This window comes from Pleurodeles waltl, chromosome 6, assembly GCF_031143425.1.
Source record: "Pleurodeles waltl isolate 20211129_DDA chromosome 6, aPleWal1.hap1.20221129, whole genome shotgun sequence".
NCBI lineage: Eukaryota > Metazoa > Chordata > Amphibia > Caudata > Salamandridae > Pleurodeles > Pleurodeles waltl.
Window position 1 is genome coordinate 1097422498 of NC_090445.1, and position 21114 is coordinate 1097443611.

At 43.2% G+C, this 21114-nt stretch overlaps 1 protein-coding gene across 2 annotated transcripts in view; it reads right to left on the reverse strand.

The window, feature by feature from the left end:
• The window catches only part of RASGEF1A (RasGEF domain family member 1A), a 144650-nt gene that overhangs the window by 63345 nt on the left and 60191 nt on the right, over positions 1-21114 (reverse strand). The window contains exon 1 of one of the 2 annotated variants that reach the window (XM_069240200.1): positions 4815-5117. The exons of the other annotated variant lie outside the window; for it this stretch is intronic. Within the exon in view, the coding sequence (XP_069096301.1) occupies positions 4815-4820 (6 nt within the window). The 5' untranslated portion in view covers positions 4821-5117. Of the gene's footprint in view, positions 1-4814; positions 5118-21114 lie in introns of those variants that run through there. 2 annotated transcript variants of the gene reach the window in all.

A 21114-nucleotide genomic window follows, 5' to 3' on the forward strand; every position in this document is an offset into this window, starting at 1 on the left:
TACAGTGGTCCTGCTACACCTGGCCCCCGGGCATTAAAAAAAAAAACGGAAGCCATAAAAAAAGCAATGGGTGGAGAAATAAATAATCAACCATGTGATCAGGGTCAAATGGTTTCTGATGTCAATTTCGCCATCCCTGGCCTATTGGTCCATCTATGCCAATGGACAGAACTTACCCCCAATAACAAGGGCTGAAGGGCTCTGTAATGACTCTATTCTACTCTCCTCCAAACGACAAAGCGAGGCCTCCTTGTCCCTTTAACACTCCAACAAACCCCTTCTGGGAAACAAATAATGATTATCACCCCTTCATCACACCAGCCCACAAACCTTCCCTCCAACACATCGGCCGTTTAGATAACTAAAACCCTCCCATAGTTTCAATAATCCAACCAGTTGGACTACAAGACCAACTCAAGACTGTCCTGTCCCTTTAACAATCCAGCAAAACTCCAGGGAACCAACTAAAGACCACCATACCTTCAATACCCCAAACCATCAGTCTCTTGAAGCAAGTAAAGACTATCATATTTTCAGTACTGCAGCCAAGCAGCCTTTTGGAAAGAACTCAAGACTCTACATTCCCTCCAACAATCTGAAAAACAGGCTTTTCAGAAATAACTCAAACCCTTCGATAATCTACCAATCTGCCTTCAAGAAACAACTCAAGACCTCCTTGTCCCTACAGTACTCCAAACCCAATGGCCTTTTGGAAAGCACAAACTACTAGAGACTTTACCATGCCTCCAGTACTACAACATACCAGTCTTAAAAAAAGAGAACTCTCAACCTCTCATTCCCTCATTGTTCCACCTGTGCGCCTCTTCAAAACAATTAATGACTGGGCCCGATTACGACCTTGGCAGGTGGGATACGTTATATCCTATGGAACTTGTAAAACGTCCGGCGGAATGTCTGTCACATTTGTGACGGAGTATCAGATGCGCCAAGGTCGTAATGAGGCCCTTTGTCACACAAACTCTAGGCCCTTCAGAAACAACTTCAGACCATCTCGTCTTGTCAGTACTCCAAACTTGTGTTGTGTTAAACAACCCAACCAAGCAATCCCTTCAAACAACAAATGAATATAGGAGGGAGAGCAAACCAAATGACACAGAGCATTGAGCCAGATATGAGACCGTCTGGCTTTGCTCCCGGAGCCTGTGCTAGAGCCAAGCCATGGAAATGTTTGGCATGTAATTTGACCACACAAACATCAAATACAAATATGATGCCTCGTCAAAATTTAAACAAGTGTAATTTTTTAACATTCAGAAGTGTTTCAGCGTACTACGCTTGAGTATAATCAGTGCATTCAGAGGCATTTTTTTTAAAGCCATAGGATGGACTTTGCTTGAACTTAGAAATATTCATGCCCCTCCCTGGTTACAATGCTATTAGGGAACTAAGAGGCAAGTTAGTTGTTATGTGCCCCATATATATATATAGCTCAGATTCTTAGTAAACAAGGAGCAATATCACACTCTAAACACAAGAGATATATTTGCCTAGGATTATACTATTTGGTCGACAGGAAGATGGATAAGGGCCCAAGTTTCTGGTTTCATCCTGTGAGTCCCTCTTTCACTCTCCTGTTTTTCCTTAAATGTTTGGTGCATGAGGTTAAAGTGTGGGTGGTAGAATCTACATGAAAGCTTGGTTTATTGTAGGCCGGGGTTCGAAGAGGATCTGGAGCGGGGCTGGAGCCAGAAAGCTAGCTTGAGCTTTCAGAGACTCGCCTACCTCTACATCCCTTCAACACTCAAACCAAACGATCTCCAGAAACAACTCTCCCAGACCCTCCCACCTCTCCAATTCTCCAAACCGGCTGCCTTCAGCAAGCAAACCAATACTCTATCACGCCAACACAAAAACCTTTAAACATGACCCCAAGACTCAGCTCCCTGACCCATCATTACCATATCATGGTCTTCGGTGGTAAAGTTATGCCTCAAGGATGTTTATTTTGCACTACGCGATACACAATCACTCCCATGGCATGCTGTTGCAGGACGGGCTCAGAAGAGTGAATAGGTGCAATACAAATGCGTCTCAACAGCAAGGCACTGATCCTTACCCCTGTGCACAACCTAGACCACAAAACGCTACACAAGTTAGTCCGCAGAAAGGGCCCAGACGTACATTCCAGGGATCACTATAAACAAAGCTTTATATTTTTCAGTTCTTTATGAGACAAGAGTCAGCAGAGATGAATGGTTCCATGAACCTGTCACTCTAGAATGCTTTGCAAGGGTGGGCAGAACTTGCAGAGTTTCACTCTGCGGAGCTACAGGGAAACTCCGCAAGATTCTGTGGAGCTCCACGATTGGGCGGAGTTAGGCATGTTGTGCTGTCTTTTAGTTCTGGGAGCTCTTCCGTACTGGAGAAAAAAAATAAAATCAGTGCAAACTGCACCAAGCAGCACACCACATGACACTGCTTCTTGAGTTTATTTTACTGCCACTCAAGTAGATTTTCTAATTGAGCTTCAGCTTTCTGACCACTGATTGTTGAGGCCTCCTGTGTTTGGGAAATCTCGCTGTGTGCTCTCCTAGCGACCACAAATCGCCCCAGGAGATGCCAAATCTTGCTCACGTTCCAGCGGAGCGGAATTTGTCGCTCACCCCTAGCTTACAGGCAGGTGCTGTGGTTGTCGCAAAGACACATACACCAAGCTATGGCCCTGCACCGCACTGTATCATGCATCCAAGGTACGTTCGGCCAAATACCATTCACCACCGACACTGGTCACATCAGATGGAAAGGACTATTAAAAAAGACAAAGTTCATAATGAAGACATATAGGGGCGTTTGTATTCCAGCAACGCAGAAACCGACTTTGAATAACTAACATGATAGCTACATTGTTACCCACTATTCTTAGCCAATCTTAAACAGGGGTCCGGATTGCATTTTGAAATCACGCAGACATTCTAAAGGCACATGGAAATCGGCAAGAGATCCACACAACTGGTATTACAGGCGTATCCAGGACTTGGGAAACGCGCGCATTCTTGAAGTTCCTAACGACAGCACACAGACACTGACGAAAGGGAGACCGTTGCATTACAATACAAACATTTTTACGGGAAGGAGGTATATCAACCTCTGGAATGATAACATCACAGAAACGTTCTAAGTGCAAAGCAAGCGGGTATGATCCTGGCGCGCGTATTCTATGACACGATACAAATACTGTAACTGCAGCAGGAAATGGGGGGGGGGGGGGATGGAAACCCCTCGTATTTTGACCTCACAGAAACATTATGTTCGCAAAGCATGTTTTTGCGGCTTTACATACTCTTCCTCAATACAAGCGGAAAAGACAGAGCCGCCTCTCGAACTATGGCATCATTAGAAATTTCTGACTGGCTGCAGAGAGAAGAGGCTTGGGGAACCCCACCAACAGCAAACAGTAGGGGAACTCCTTGAATGATAACATGACATTCTAGCTAAAATGCAAGGAAAAGGGGAACCCCTGGTTTCTGACGTCAAAAACGATAGTGGGTGGACGTGGGGGAGGGAGTGCTCTCGTTTTCTGCCGTCACAGAAACATTGGATTCCGCAGCGTAGCCAGCGTGTCATGGTCCCTAGTGCAAGGACAGAAGTGGGCCCGGGGCAGCAGTTTGAATGACAAAATACAGCAATAATATGGGTTCAGTGGGCTCTCAGGTCTCCGTGACCCGGCGCCAATGCATCTACTTACTGCACCAGAGGAAATGATGCTGGAGTTGAATCGCACTGCCGGTGGGTACAAGTGCCGCACATATCGAAGTCAAAAACATTCCAAAAGCACAGTGAGTGGGTAGGGTGCCCTCGGGTTAAGAGGTCACACAAACATTAACTGCACAAGGACGGGGCAGAACACACCCCAGCTTGTGCATTGAAGGAGACAGACAATGCTCGCATCGCTGAACCTCAGGAGTGTCGTGACGCCACATAAACAAGGAAGAGAGCAGATCAGATGATCTGCACGTGCCCTTTGAAACCACAAACTGAAATATTTGAACTGCACGGGATGCCCTTGAGAGGCACCGCACGCTTTACTGTCTACAAACAAGTTACAATGACGAACCGTGAAGATGCCGAGTAGCCCGGCTCTCCTTAACCACCAGGGGGAGTTTGTCGACTCAATCAAGCCCACCAGCCCAGCTTCCTAATATTCTCGTAAAATGTGAGCCCCATTCAGGGTCCCGCCTATCAGCGGGGCCAGTCGAAAGGGAAAGTCGCGCCACCAACTTATTTCAAACAAAATCCCCAGCCCCGCCCCCCAGCCGGGAAAACTGTCAGACAAGCCTGCACCAGCTCTCGTCTGGAGTAGGACCGTTGCAGCCCCTTTCAAGAGGAGGCAGTCTGGTCTTGGATGAGAATTTTAAATAAAAGGGAGCATTTGTGGGATGACTAGCTTTGCAGCCCAGACCAGTCTCACTCACTCCCACTCCGAAATCAGTACACTTTTGTTTCATTAAAACACAATATGCAAACTAATTTCTGATATCTACTTTCACACCCTGCCCTCTGCACAAAACACATTCGGAATGATATGAAGTGGCAGAAATCAACAGGTGAATGCACAAGTTTTTAGCGATCTGTATAGGGAAGGGTGCTATGAAAACGCTGTTACGATGGCGTGAGAGAGATGGGTAAACAGCCTCACCGATCCCACATACCCCATCGTGACACTTTGACATCTAATCTGTCCTGCCAGAAATTATTTGCACCCTAGAAATTCCCCCGTACTCACCCCCACCCCGCCCGTCCCCAAAACCTTGTAAAAAAAACGAAACATTAACATTGCAGGTACTGAAACTCACCCTCATTTTCCGCACCAGGCGGCGCCTGTGAAACCGTGGGGTCGCCGTTGAGATCCACTGGTGGGGTATTCTGAAGTCCAGTGTTTGCACCCCCAGACCACCGGCAAGAATAAATATCCTTCGGATCCCGCCAATGCAGAGAGAAGCACAGCCCCGACCTCCGTGGGTGTTTATATAAGTTTCAACTGTACGGCTGGGTCTCCTGCGCCCTTCCCTGGGTGGTCCTGCTCCGCCTCTGACCCCGGTCGGCTGCAGTACTTCTCTTTACAGAGAGCTCGGGCTCTGCTGCTTTTGTATGTGCTCTGAATACTCCCGATAGAAGAGCCTCCTCCTCCTTCCTGGGGAGGCGAGAGTCGATCGGCAGGTTAAAAGTAGCTCTGCTTCCCAGGCCTCGCCCCCTGAACTGGACCACGCCCCTTCCATGGAGCACTGCGCTACCAGAGAAGGAAGCAGGGCCTTTCACGATAAACCCAGTAAACTGCCACTGTCAAGTTCGACAGAATCTCAATTTAAAGACGCTATCATCCTGTTCATAATTTTTACGAACGCAGTTGCATTCTGGGAATTGTGGTTTCACTTATTGCATTGCAAGTCTGATTGCACTATACAGTTTTCTTTTCGCAAAAGTAAACATAAGGCTGCTCCTTTATTATGTTTTTATGACCTTTGAGGGAGGTGCAAATATCGCCAGTAGGAGTTATAGTTAGGGCAATGTTTCCATATAAAAAGCGTTTTTTGACTTGCCTATCTCTTTAGCACTGTTTGATGAATCTTCACAACATTTTCTAAAAAAGTGCCACAGTGCTTCTTGTTGCTCATGGAATGCTTGGGGTGATCTTTCAAGTGGCGGCCAAGAAAAAGGGAGGGGCAAACAAGTTGTTTCTCATGTTAATTCCCATAGGAACTTTAAACATGACTACAGCCCCAACCACTGGACGGATTACATCAAATTGGGCAGAAAGGTAGCTATTGGTGCACAGATTGTGCTTTTGGGTGTTTTGTGTAAATGTTCAGTAGTTTTTGAGATATTAAAGGGAAAATAAATTTGCATATCTGAGGCAGCAAATAGTTCGCGAATATTCACAAATACACGTGCAAATAGAAGTGGTGTAATTGGCTGCCCACAACCTGAACGGAAAGTTGTGCCTGCCATTTTAAGGTTCAGAGAGACAGTCCCTGGGCGTGAAATAGAAAATGAAAAGTAGCATCAGGGGTCGGAGTGGGGCTACTCTGACCCCAGGGGTGTGATATAGGGGAGATTGAAGGTCAAATTATGGGTTTAAAATAATTTTACTTTACCATGCATGATATTCACGATTAATCAAGATGAATCAAGATTAATTGCAAATAAGCAAAAATAAATAAAAAAACATTCACAGACTTCCATAGTCTAAAGCATTCCCTCATACATGCACACACAGACTCATGCACCCACTCACACACCTACTCAAGAACCCATTCATGGCTCACACACCACTTTCAAACCCACTCAGACACTCGCACACCCACTCACAGATCCACTGACAGAGAGAGTCCCTGTAGTCAATCCCCATTGCGCACAGCCAAAGGTTATGCACGGCACAGGGCTGGGTGGTTATAAGGGCTTGTCTGAGGCCCCGTGGCCAACCTCTGCCATGCACGGATGAAGGCTGTGTGCGGCGGTGGTTAGAATAATGTATAGTAATTGAACTTACTTTACTTTGAAAAAAACATAGAAATTGACTAAAAAAAAACAAAAGTTACATGGACAGAATAGTTAGGTTCTGAGTTTACTCATACAAAGCTATAGAAATTCAGCCCTGCACAGCTAGTTACCCCACATAATTATATAATTGATGACACCTTCTATGGCATCTCTGATATTATCACTGCAACATTTGCAATAAAATTATTGATGAGGAAACTGTGCATGATGAGGGCGCGAGTTATAGTTACCTTAGGGCTCGAGTTATAATTAGTTGAAATAAATCTAACTATAGCTGCTGAATTTAGATTGTTTTGTATGAGTAAATTCAGAGCCTAACTATAAAGTCCCTGTAACCTTTTTTCCAGTGAATATATATATAATATATATATATATATGTATATATTGACACTATGGAGCTGTTAGGTTTAAATACAGATGGAGAGTTGTATAGCTTTTTGTGAAGAAATGGATATATGGAGTATGATATGTGGTAATGGTATTTAGTTAAGTTCTTCATTGGATGTATGAAAATAATGATTATACCCTTCGGTAATTACCCCATTGCATGTGGATAGTGTGATGATACAGTGAAGTCTAAAGTGGGTTCCCTTCCGGAAACTAAGAAATCCTTTAAAGTCATTGAATGTTTATAAGGAAAAAAATATTCCCCATAGTTGTTGCTTTACTATTTCATTTTTTTTTTTGTTTGTTTCTATTGTTTTTTTTAGAAAACAGCAGCTGTCAGCAGGAAGACAGCTTACCCACTGGGGATAGAGAGAGACTGGCAATCTATCGCGGGAACTATATTCATAGGACATTTACAATGTTATATAGATTTACCCATTAGGGTATTTAATCAAATGTTATATAAGGCTCACACTTTATGGTTAATGCAATGCATATTGATCAATAATGCAGAACTTTTTTATGTATATATAATTTTGTTTTGTCCATTTTGAAACAATCCTTTGTAAAATATACACAAACAGGGATGAGTTTCAAAAACAATTTGCTGTAAAGATTATACATACTAATAAGATGGCGAGCACTGTTGAAGCAAAAACAATAGTCCGTTTGCAGTGTTACTGAACTACTTGGGGAAATGCCGTATTAAAAAAGGTGGAAGAGTACATAGAAGTATTACGGTACGGTGAACAAGGCTCTGGAGAGCCAAAACGCATTTGTGTCTTGAATGCCTAATATGCTGGATGAATAAATCACAGTGAAACGTTGCCACAGTGGAATCTTAGTTATTTAAAATGGGGAGAAGGTCTTTTGTGTAATCGCGCTGGTGAGCACAGAACAGCACTGCTGACAATTTGGTGCATGCTGGTTACGCTGTTTGGAGGATTAAAAAAAAGAATTATATATGTATATATATATATATATAAATATATATTATTTTTTTTCTGCAGGCAGGGTGACACATTCATTTTCATGCACCAGTCCATGTATATTGGACAGACCACATTGAGATGTCTGGCTTAAGAGCTCTGTACAAGCACAGAGAAACAAAAATAGGAAGTGATCCAATTTAGGAATCAGGGGGAAGGGTCAATTCAAAATTTTCAACAACAAGAAACCCCTATCAACAATAGATGTAACATTCTAATCTGTAAGCCTCATAGCTACTCTGGTCACCTTTTGTTCAGAAAAACATTCTGTTTTATTCCAAAAACCTTTTTTATCTTCCTGTTCACACGCACAAAAAACATCTCCAGTGAACTTGTTGACGTTAGAAATACTTCAGTATAATTTAATTCTCAAAACCATTTTGTAAACAACAAAGAATAATGGCAATATATTAAACCTGTAAAGCATGAGTAGTTTACATCAACTAAAATGACAACATATAACATCAACACATTAGGTTACATAAACACCTAATAGGTTTCTTATTTTTATTTGTCTTGCATGGGACATCCAAAGGCCCTAAGCAGCTCTGGCATAAAATAAATCCATCCTTTTCAGTTCATATAAACAGTTCAACTTTAATTTGTTGAAAAGGAAACTTTACGACTGTTATACTTGTAGAGGATAAGCCCTCAACGAGTGCAAATTACGCTGATGTGTTTTGACCTTCTTAGGGGACTATTATTTGAATGAAGGTCTTCCTCAGGGCTCAGATAATTCCTAGTAGGACACAAATACTACACATTTACACATATGAAGATGCATCTTGAAAGTTGACAATGCCGTTGCCACAGTAACCACCATGTTTTCACTCACGAATGGCCTGTAAGTGTTGAAGGTCTAGACCAATTGCCTACAAAAAAGAAGTTACGGTACGTAATTGCGGTCTGTTTACAAAACTTCCTGATGTGCCAAAAACCCTTCTGTGGTTGATGGGGGCAACTTGTTGTTCCTAGTTACAATATAACATGGCATCACAGGGCATCAGAGTTCTTTACAGGGTGAGATGCTTGATGTAAGGTGAGGGAATTGGAGTATTTTAATTAGCCTCTGCCTGTGTGTTCAACTGACTTTGTAGTACATTAGGGCATCAAAGCACTTCATAAAAAGGCAATTTATAGGAGGAATTTTTATTGTTAAAGGGCATAAAAGGTAGGGTGACCAGACGTTCTGGATGTCCCCTGAATGTCTCAGTTTTCAAAGGTCTGTTCCGGCATCCCAACACTTTTAAAACTTAAATAGATGTCCTGGTTTCTGAGAAGAGGGCTGAGTGAGTAGCAGCACTGAAAAATTAAATACCATTCACTGCTATAGACGCCTTTAAAGTCCAAAAACAACTTAAGTAATTTGTCTCTGTTTTCTTTAGTTTTAGAGGTATTGGAACTCTGTGCATGAACACCAGCTACATTACCCAAGATCACAAGAGGTCAGCTGAAGCATCAGTTCTTGCTCCCAGTGGAAAGAAGGGGGCTGGGGGCCTGGAGGTGATCTTGCCATTCTGCCATAGCTTATGCATTCAAAATTAAGTCTACTTGTAAAGAAAGATTTCAAATTGGCAAGAGCCTAAAACTTCAGAACGAGTCTGTGCGGCCGTAATTATACTGGAAACACGAGGTTCACAATACTTATCAAGGTAGGTTGCAAGCATACTCCATAGGTAAAAGTAGCTTCAATTTATCTTTCCAGGTGCATTTGTAAAGGTAGCAGAGCTTTATTAAGGAAACATTTTTTGAACTGCAACCTTCAGAACAGTTTTTTAGAGTGTCTGAAAGGTTACTACTATTGCCACCACACTTTGGATGTTGGTGCGCACACGTGCTGTGCTCACACACTTTCTTTTATGCGCATTGCATTTTCATTGTCACTCTTTAGTCCTAGTTCTGTGTTCGGCCTGTTTCACTTTTAAGGTCGAGCCTGCAAGCGCTCTGGCCTGTTACAATCTATCTGTGAGCTTTTAACCACACCCACCGCACGCTCATCACCAAAAATCCTTTGTTATCGTTGGTAAATGCTTTATGTTTGTCCCTCCTTGGGGCAGTTTTGTTACCGCCTTGGCCATCCACCCTGTTACATGGACAATTTCAATTTTGCTGATACGTTTGATTGCAAACAAACTTCTTTTTCCTTTTGTGTGTCTCCTTCACGGTTATGCTTGCCAGCTTGCTTATGGCAACTGTTTCACTTTTCATTTTCAATTTATGTGGCAAGAAAAGTCCAGTTAGGAATTACCAACGCTAGTAGCTCTAACTCGAGTAAATGAAAGACCCATTGCATTGCAAATGCTTGTTCATTTTGAAACTCTGGGCACCTTAATGAAAGGGCTTTATAGCTTGACTTACAAGTATTCTATTACACGAAGGCATCAAAGGGCTTTATAAACAGACTGAGTACCAGAGAGCTGCATGTTCTGTCCGGTACTGAGGACCTGCACTTCTTTAATTTGAGAGGTAGAGTACCTCCACTTCTCAGCACACTGCAATACATTTGAAAGGAGAGTGCCTGCGCGTTTCAGCATCCTCGCAACACATTTAATGGAATAATACCAGCAGTTCTCAGGAGGTAACGAGTATGCGATGTAGTGAGTACCCCGACTTCTGTATTTCCATTTAAAGCACTGCTTGAAAGAGCAGCCGAGGGATTCATCGCATCACAGGTTAGTAGAGAGACGTATCAGGGCATTAAGGCGCACTATTGCTGGGTAAGACATTAGCGTGGATTATAGCTTAATAGGAATTTGGACGTATATAAAGCCTGGGGGTTAGTGCACATCATGTCTCATGTAGACAAAGTCTTTAAATATCTCTACAATCCCCGGCAAACTCTCACCTCAACCTCCGCCAGTATCCAGCTAACATGCTTTGCACGGCCCTACAGATCGAAGGGCTGAGTTTTTTTCAATACATGAATTCAGATCAATAAATCACTAAAACCACTTTATAACGCAGTAGAGCACAAAAGTGGTTCGGATCAGCGCGATGTAGAGAAGCACAGCTCGATTCCTGGTGACGCCCGGCCCCGGGTCTCCAGCAAGCCCCTGGCGGTTCTTACCACGGAGCGCATGCATTACCACGAGCGCATGCTTTACCACGGAGCGCATACATGGTTCCTAGATTTACCACAGCACACGTAGTATTCCGTCTCTCCGAGTCCAGTCGCTATGCTTTCATCGACGTCAGATGCGGTGTTTCTGGTTTTTCAGTTGGGGGGGGGGGGGGATGAAGCGTATTCTCGACAACACGTGGAGACCGCGGCAGCTTACAAGGTAAAGTTGTTATTTATGTCTCTCTCATCCGTTGTCTTATCTTGAGCCAATTACCTGCGATTCTGGAATGTGCCCTCGTGTTCTACGAGTCTGTGGAAATAAAAGTGTGCACATTTCACTCTACGCCGCTCCGCTGCTATGTGTGTCATCCGTTCCATTTTACCATGCACCAGGCATGAATGCAGTGCTTCTTCAGGGTAGTACGGCTGGGAAGGAGTCGGTCCTGTGTGACGCACCTTTCACCGAGCGAGCGGAGGGTGAATGTGTCCTCTGAGGGCAGAGCACGGGGCGATAGAGCTGTGCCAGCAAAGACCTCGCACTTGAGGAGCTGTCAAAAGCCTGCTTCAAAACCGGCAGAAGCCAGGTAACTCAGAGAAGGGGTCCAATGCAAAGAGAGTGCGTGACTGACTACAAAATATGCAATCTATCGCTCAACAGGAACATCGCGAATGCAAACAAGGAGGAGGATGCATTGCTTTCCAAGTCCCAAGGTTATTATCAGTGCTTAATTTGTGCCGGTATTTAGCGGTACTGGCACTCCGTTGTTAACGCCCTCACTTACGGTATGACAGCCCAGCACACGGTGGCGTTGTCTGTGTATTTTTGAGGAAGCAGATCTGTTTAGTCTTGAAATGCCTGTTTTAAAACACAATTGTAGAGCGTCCAGTCCATCATTACTCAATTAAGTGGTTTGGAGTTGTCCAAACTGTTACATTTATAGAAGTAGGAAGTTTAGCAGGGAGTGTTTATGTTGGCATGTGGCAGTCAAGGGAATTCTAGTCGGCTGTGCAACTTGCAGTGGGTTCTCCAGCAATAACATGGGCTCCCGCACTAGTGTATTGATAAATTAAGCACTGAATATTATATTCTAGAAAATGGATTACAAAACCTAGAAGAACGTAAATCCAGCCTAAATCCCGTTTGAAAATCAAGTCTTTCAGTTCCACACAACCACAAGTAATAATTAAGGAAGGCTCCAGGCTTGCTAAGGGTCAGACAGCTGTGCAACAGGGAACTTGTGACTTGAAACACATAGGTGATGGGAGGAATGCTTACAATTTGTCTAACCGCTGGCGATCGCTCGGAGTAAGATTCCATAGGATTCCAGCCATCGTCTTTTGCCCAACATGCCACTTCAGATTAGACCCAGCCATACACAAATCAATGGCCAAGCAAGTTTTCTCCGGAGTTGACCCAAAGCGCTGGAACTCACTCTCTCTATTAGGAAAGCTTAAACTATTGACATCTTTAAGGCCACATTCAAAAGCATCCTAAGCAAGAGAATTGTGGAATGTGAGTGGAGTATGCAATCAAGGCTAAAATTGGATCGTGGTGACTGCTCTATGGGTCTAGGTGAGGACATTTGTGGCCTGTAGTTGCTTTAAGAGGTGTCATGTTGGCTCTTGATATGGTTGTTGACATCCATAGGCGCTTGGAGGCGGAGTGGGAACTCTCTAAAGGACCGAGACAGTGCTGATCTTTTCACAACATTCCTAGTGTCAGACTACAGAGAAGCACAGTAAAGAGCCAGAGAGCACGGGGGATGGCAACATGATCAAACAAAGGACAAGGGTCTTAAGTGGTGGGGAAGATTTTTAGGTCTCTCCTAGACACAGCATGTGCTGTCACTTGAAGAACTTTTGATTTTTCAACAGTGGGCTTAGGGACCATCCATTGGGTACAACTGGTTGGCTTTATTGTCACTCTGGTCTGCTTGTTATTAGTCAGATACCGTTGTCGCCATTCTTCGTCATGTGCATTCCTATCCCCCGACGCATGAATGCATTACTTGTATCCTTCCGTTGCTCATTTTTCTTGGTAACCTCCAGAGGGTCACCAACCAAGTACATAGGTTAGTTCTAGCCAAGAAGATGGTGAAAGGTGTTGGTGTGACTCCAGTCGTGACTCCAGACTAAAGCACTTCACGGGCTCAAGCTTGACAGCAAAAAACATCTAGCCTTTGGATGTAAACTGGGCCTTTTTAAATATAGTTCAGTTAGTGTAAACTCAATACAAAGGTATTACAGCGCTTTGCATGAGCAATGGTTTCATTACACAAGAACACATTATTTTTTTTGTAGCAAGGGGAAATTAAGTGATTTGCCCAGAATCACAGGAGGTCGAGTCGACGTCGAGCCTCAAACCGTGTTCCCCAGCTCTAAAGTCGGCAGCTCTGGCCCTAGGGTTGTTTACCTGATTCATGTTGGCGCAGTCTGGGAATAACTCATTTTTTAAAGTATAGCTCTTGGTAACACAGATTCTGTGATTTCAATGCGCTGCAAAGCAGGTGCCATTTTAAACAAAATTGCTATATTTCATTTGCAGTTAAGCTGCCTCTTCTGTTATTCTCTTTGTATACAGTCAATGTTTTTAAAAGTTAGGCTGGTATTGAAAATGTAGAGGAATAACTTATTGAAACTTTTAACACACAGAGATATATGTCTGCCCCTTTTCTGTACTCCTAACTCTTTTGACCCCCTCATTCTTCAGGTTAAATGCCACGAAGGTGCCTCTTTGTTGCTTTTTTGTTGCAATAAACGTTTAGATAAACACACTAGAAAGGGTTGCATCTCTAGGGTATCACAGCCTTCTGTAGGAATGAGGCAAAAACACACCCAAGATGGTGGCCTTGTTGAGTTCCCTCTCCTGCAGTGACAGGCCTGGGAGGGTTGTGGTGGCACCTGGCTTACATCCACTACACTCCAAATCACAGCACATAGGTAAAAGATATTGCCATTTACAATAACAATAGCGCTAACTTTCATAGATTGGAGAAATATTTCATTGTAAAGGCTTGTTTTTTATTGGAAGGTAATCCAACCTCATTTCAAACATGGGTATGTGATTCCCCGGTCAGTGGGTGAAGTGATTCCCCTTTTGGTTAGTGCACTGTGTGATGTCTGGGAATCCCCAAGTATCACCATGCACCCTACGTAGTGTAATACTTGTGGTGTATTGACTTGCACTTCCTCTTTCTGATGCAACATCAGGGGATTGTTTGCCCATGAGTCCATCTCTGTACTAAGCCGGCAGGACATGGGTGCTCCCCTATTTACAAAGGGCACACCACCATGCAAATAAGGGAATGCCAACTTGCGATCTTCGTTAGTGCATATTTTGCACTGATATGATTCATATTACAGAAGGGGCTACACAAGCATCTGTGGCTCCTTCTGCAGTACCAAAGTGCCTGTGATGGGGCTCGAAAAACAGACAGGAATGTTGCCCACGCAAGTCACTATGTGTACTACGATGTCTGGTGTTTCACAAGCAGAAGAAGCTAGAGTGTGGTAGGTAGATGATTTTAGAGTAAGGCACATGCTTGCCAGCGGTTCACTGTGGAGTGATGTTCATGGGGACCTTTTCAAGTAGTCAAAGCACAACACATGGGAGGTGATAGGAAGGTGAGCTAGACATGGTATAACACAATTATCACACAATAAACATGGGTGTCCAACACACGTTACCACACTTAAATAGTAGTAACCTTTTAATAAACATCTTATACACAGCAGAGTACAATGAAGGCCAACAGAGGACGTCTCGGGTCTCTAGCCCCAACTGTTCCAGCGACATTCAAGGAAATAGCTTTAGGGTTTGAGTCCGGTTCCCTTGTTCGTGGCATGGTTTGCGTTCCGTTCCGAAATTCCTTTTGGCAGAATGTCTCTCCCAGGAAGTAATGGGCCAGTGCTGGTCCTGCCCTATGAGACTAAGGGCCATATATATGAAAGCTTTTTCCCATAGACACAGAATGGGTAAAATCCTTTGGTACATCTGGCCCTAAATGTTTTAAAGAGGGGTATCTACGCAAGTTTCCTTGCAATACGGTAATCTAAATCACAAACTGCAGTCATGTAGTATCCTTGAGTATCCTGGAGATTTTTACATTTTCTATAATTGATTTTTGTTTTCTTACCTAAGCCTAAATCAAACTCCAGATACAAAAGTCAAAGAAAAATTACAAGTATCCCAAGTCCTACTCTTACTTGTTATTTTATTTGCCACAGCATTGCAGGGTTTCCTGGTACCGCACAGTTGAGGTCAGGGGTCACTGGAAATAACCACGACCGATATCTCAGTTTCTAACAATCACTGTCGAAAAATTCCATTACAGAGGCAGGTTAAAAATGCTGGTGGCAGGGGCGGAACGCAGGCCCCTCTGCGCAGGGGGTTCCCAACCGTTCATCGCCCCCCAAACTCTTAAGAGGCGCCCCACTCCACCCAAGGCCAGTGAATACCTATGAGGTATGGGGAGACTCAGCGCCCCCTCTTCACATTCTTTCCGGGGGGGGGAAGGGGGGGGCATCATCTTACCTTACGTCACTAGCTAGTGACGGTGGTAGAGGTGAATTTTGACCGTGATATGCATGTTAAGGTAGCTGAAAATCTACTCAGTACTTTTTCTCTTCCTGTCTCGCGCACAAATCTACATAAACTAGAGCGCGCCAGAAATGTAAGGAATGCCTGAGAAGGCTTCCGTGGCTGCTCTTGCTCCATACAGAGGAGAACAGCCTCTCAGATTGATCAACATTCGCTGTCAGCATGTCTCGGTGTCAGGGCAGCAGCACGGTGTGGCATGGATCCCCGTGGGAACCTGTGGTCACACATTCCACCCCGGCGGCCTGTGACAGGGAGCTTAGTTTTATGTAACAGCGGCACTGCTACCTCACCCCTTCCTGGTCTTCCTGGGCCTGCACACGGGCTCTGAATGGTGGTCAAGCCTGGTTCTTTCCCACGTGACACTCGTGTCTCAAAGTAACCCAGACGCAGCCAATGGCATACATGGCTGGCCTGAGGAACCACATCCAGCTCTGGGGAAAAAAGCTCAATGAAGACCTTCTTCTTTCTCCCTCTGAAGTCTCGAGCTTTCCATCCGCCCGTTCTCTCTGTCCTTCTCTCCACCCTCTCTGATCGCTTTCTCTCTACCACTCCCTCTCTTTTTCTCTCCCTTGAAGCCTCCCCGTGACTGCTGCTATTCATTTCATGGAGTTGGGGAGTGTGACAGAGGCACCAGGAGCCCCTGGCTTTCAAAATCGGGATCGAAGGGGGTGGGGGGCAGGAGTGTATTTTGCGAATGCCTGATGGAATGAAAGGCCCGTGCCCAGTTTCACTGGTCCCTGGGTGACAAGCAATCCAAGTTTTATTTTTACATCGTGAGAATTGAATCTAGTTTACCACACTATAAAACAAGTGCTACAAGCTCCAGAATACAAAGGGGCATTCCCGGACTGTAGCATAGCGAGCCACTTGCCATAAAGAGAAGTAGATGTCTGCTAAATTGTGTCTGGAGGAACCAAGAGACTGGAGCTGGAAACAAGCCTTTCCCACAGCCACACACAGACATTAACCCATATGTATGGACCAAAACAGCTTTCTGAAAATATGCAACACTGTGCACACTTTCTCTGAAGTCGTTGTTTTGCCATGGCTTTTGCAAAACTTTATTGTTGGGGAAACTGGTGGGCCCTCCTCAATCTAAAAACAAAAAATGATTAATCCAAAAATTGTTTTTTGGTCTCAAAAAGCAAACATTGCCATAATAGTCCCTGGAACTGAAGGTAAAGATTTTGATTGGGCGTGTGCACCTTGTGGAAGGGCTAAATCTTGACACTCAAAGTGAGACTGATGAACAATGGGATTGCTGTATCAGACACATATTTAAGTGGGGTTCAGTCTCTTCAGTCTTAGACAGTAATTAAAAACTGACATTTAAGTGGGTCCCTATTAGCCTTTATATTCATGTCCTTAAGTTTGCCGGCAAAAACACAGATATTTTTTAACAATGACTGTACAACCTGTTGAGGTTATCCAGGTCAGGGAAGTATGCCCTTTTTAAAAATCTTGCATTCCCTAAAGTGTTTGCTTTTTCCAGGATATAGTTTTTAATTTCTGCGCAGCATTTTACTCTGGTATAATGGGTACTGAACTAAATCTCCTCTAGATGTGTCTGTGAGTTCAGGATGTGGGTTCGCGTCTATAATGGGCCACAATTGAGAGCTGTGAAGTTGAGGCTGTAGGAAGAGTGTGAGTTTCTCACATTGGGGTGAAGCAAAGGTCATGGGTGCCATTTGTAATTGGGATACATGTAAAAGTATGTGAAGGGCATACACAGCCAGTGAAATATTGACATGGTGATATTAAATGGAAATGCAGCTGTTAGAGGTGAGTGTGTGTGTTTTGCGTGGGGAGAACGATGGTGCAGTGAAGTAGATGCGAGGAAGGACATGTATGAGGGAGTGAACAGAGGGTGCTGAGGTGGAAGGAGATGAAGTGTGAGATATGCCAAGTGGAGATTTCAGAACGATGTTTTGAGGTACAAGGTTTGGCTTCTTTTAGATGTCTGTCTGAATGCAATAACAGAAAGTTCACAGAGCGGCACAAACATACTGGTCAGATGACACCCTACAGGAACGACATCATTTCAGTTTTCATGCTGTAAGCCACACCCATATTTAAATAGACCATGCGCCTTGGAAATTATTACTGTTTATGCTCCTTAGACCATGCCGATTTTAGAAATTGACCCCCACCCAATTTTCTCATCCCACTTAAAGTGCCAATAATAAATCAATGGAGAAATAGGCTTGCTTAAAGTCCATGTAAATAAATATATCATACATTTACTTTTGATGAAATTAAAAGATCGTAGCTAATGCCAAACCTAAAACAGAAAAACAGTCATGGAAGCCCTAATCACCAGTGTGGCAATGCACTGTACGCAGGAACCACCACCAAACTCATGAGAAGTTTCCAGACAATACAGATACAGCAGCCAGACTGATCCTCAACCTGTCCAAATGGACCCACACAGCACCTAAGGAACCTCCAGTGACTCTCTATCCAGAACAGATGCAATTGAAACTTCTAACACAAGTCTACAAAGCCCTCCACAACCAAGGACCAGCATACCTGAACCACTGCCGGAACATCCACGATCATCCAGAAACATTTGCTCTGCCCCACTGGTCTGGCACAGACCACGTGCATCTGCCATAGCTACAGCTGAAGACAATTCTTCTCCGACCTCACTCCCAAGTCCTACAGTGCTCTCCCTCGCCACCGCCAAACATCACCCTCGCTGATGGTCTTAAATAAGAGACTCAAGACCTGGCTCGTCCACTGAACTCAGCAGCCCAGTGCCTGGAAACCCTCACGGGTGATAAGCCACGCTCTACAAGTACTGATTGATTGCTAAAAAAAAAATCACACCGCTTCAGCCAAACTCTTGCCCATTGCAACAATACATTCTGTTGAAGCATAAACATTTCTTGAATACGTGATAAATTGCCTCATAAGAAGAAATTCAAATATGTAGTGTGATGTGCCATACTCGGAGATGTACACCTTTCAATCGACTATTCCCAAACAACATAAAAACATGGACACATAGGAAGAAAGCATATGAAGGAGTTCCTAAATTATTGTGGCAAGCCTCCATACTAGGTGGAGCACAATTATATGGCATAATACGGCACATTTTGTTAAGGCTATAATTTCATTATTATGTCATTTTTACACATATTTAACACTTTCTAAGCAATGGTTTCACTTTATTAGTACTAGTTTAACAACCAAATACTGTCATTTGTAAAGTAACTGAAAGGTGAACAGTCAACCTTTGTGGAGTGGCTTTCACTGCACAGCAACATGCGTTGCCGCATTATTAGTAATGTGTGATCAGTTTGCATTAGAAACACATTTTTTTGTTAAAATTTGCAAATGATGCAGCAAATGATGGATTATGTGGCAAATCCATATTTATGCCATAATTATGTGAGAAATGCAGCAGAATCACATAATTCCAGTAATTCTGAAAGTATAAGTTATACACCATGTAACACAAACCATATACTTTAAGGGCCAAAAACACAAAATGAGTGGCTGAAGGATGGCAAAGCAACACAATTCAATTTGGTGAGTTGATTTTCATGTTTAAAATGTGCACACCTTTATATTTTCCCTTACAAATTATCCACCTGCTTTACTACTTAGAGAAGCCATCTGAGTGAGAACAAAAACAGGATTTGTTAAACATTGAATCATCAAGATGTGGAAAAACGAGCTGAAAAGTGTCAAATGTCTATGTAGCCCCCACGTTTGAAGATTCAGTGTGAAAGATATCTTTCTGGTGTCAATTTTAATGGTAGACAAAACTAACAAACCGAGCCAACAGGAGAATAATACCTTTCAGAGGATAGTCAACTCTTACAAGAATGCGTAAAGCAGAGCCTTCCTTCAGTGACAGTAATCGAGTTACAAAGATTAAGTGACAAAAGCAATAGGTCTGTCTTTGGCAAGGTGGGGTACTGGATATTTTAGAAATATTTTATTGGGAGCAGATGCCATAAAAATAAAAATAAGAAAACATACATACTACAGCCTAAATGGAGTGGCCATATGCTTGCATTAAAAAATGTAAATTAAAACAATGAAAAATGGATATAATTTTAATAGAACAGCACAACTGCTCCGTAATAAGCAGGTCTATTTAGAAAAAGTGTAGAAACTCTGTATTAGTTTTAACACGTCACAGGAAAATGAGCTTCTTATTGACTGTAAGAAAAATTTCTACTGGTTTGATTTACCTTTAACTGAAGACTCAGTTAACACACGCAATGACGGTTAAAAAACAGATAGGCAATGGAAAGGGGAAAATCATGGATAAGTGAAGGTGTTGGTCCGCCATCTCTAGTGGACTGAAAAGCACTTCCTTTAAGGTGGATGTGCACACGCGATCAGTAACTAAGGGCCAGATGTAGCAAAGGGTTTTACCCATTTTGTGTCTATGGGAAAATGTGTTCGTACATATGGCCCTAAATGCCGTCACTCACATTGAAAGGGAGATTGAGTTGGGGCAATAGCGCCTCGTTAACACGTCACCACGCCAGTGATTGCATTATGCTGAGAGCCTGCGAATGGAGAAGATATTCAGGCGTACTACTGCTAATTTTTGAGAATTAAAAAAACTATTAATCTTTTTCTTGTCATAGTAGTTACTTTACGGGTGCAGGTTGGCTACGTTTTTTCCTTAAATTGCACCCAAGATTTCCAACCTAAGCCCATCGCCCATTCTTCTTAAGGAAGCTTCTGCCCTTCCCTGAATGCGGAAGCGTGCCCTTGGTAAGCTAAAAATGCCACTGCCTATTAATGCACCAGGAAGTAAAGAAGCTCCAGCCCTATCCAAGCAGCTCCTTAGCTATTCTCGGCAGCCAATTAACAACATTGCATAACGACTAAGAAGACGTGTGAAGAGTGACATAACTGGATCACAGTTGTAAGCAGTGTGAGAGAGAAGGCAGGTGAGCAAAGGAGAATTTACGAGGCCTAATATGATGGGCATTATCTTAAAGTGAAGAAACTATCATAAACAAACTGGACAGGCAGAAAATAAAATAACTAAAATGTGAATGTTTAGAATTTATAAAGAATAATATATACTTTCAGCAGTGTTGAAGAAGGATGAGGATTAAACATACTTTTGGGGGGCCATTTTTAGGATAATATTAAAGTGTACAGTTGTGATTGAGGTTTGGGTTGTGGGTACAGTCAGAATTAGGTTTGGCATAGGCCACATGTTGGAGGAAAAGCAGCGGTTTGTGTATAGAGTAAGGATATATTTAATTTCAACGGTTAGGATTTGTTTAAGGTTTGGGGCGGATTTGTATTTAGGTTTGTTTTGCAGTTTAGTATTAAATTTATGGGTAGCGCTTTGTTTAGTACGAATATCATGGCTGACACGGTTTTGGATAAGATGCGAGCTATATAGTTAGAGTTCATCTCAGGGTTGTTTTTCAGTCTGGTACTCTGCATACTAGCGTCCTCATAAATGCTATTAAAAGTTAAATACTATTTTATTCACAATGGCTTCTTTGTAATCACGCCTTCAGCGTGTATTTGTTTCAGTTTGCGTTCTTTATTATCACTTTGATCTGGTATTC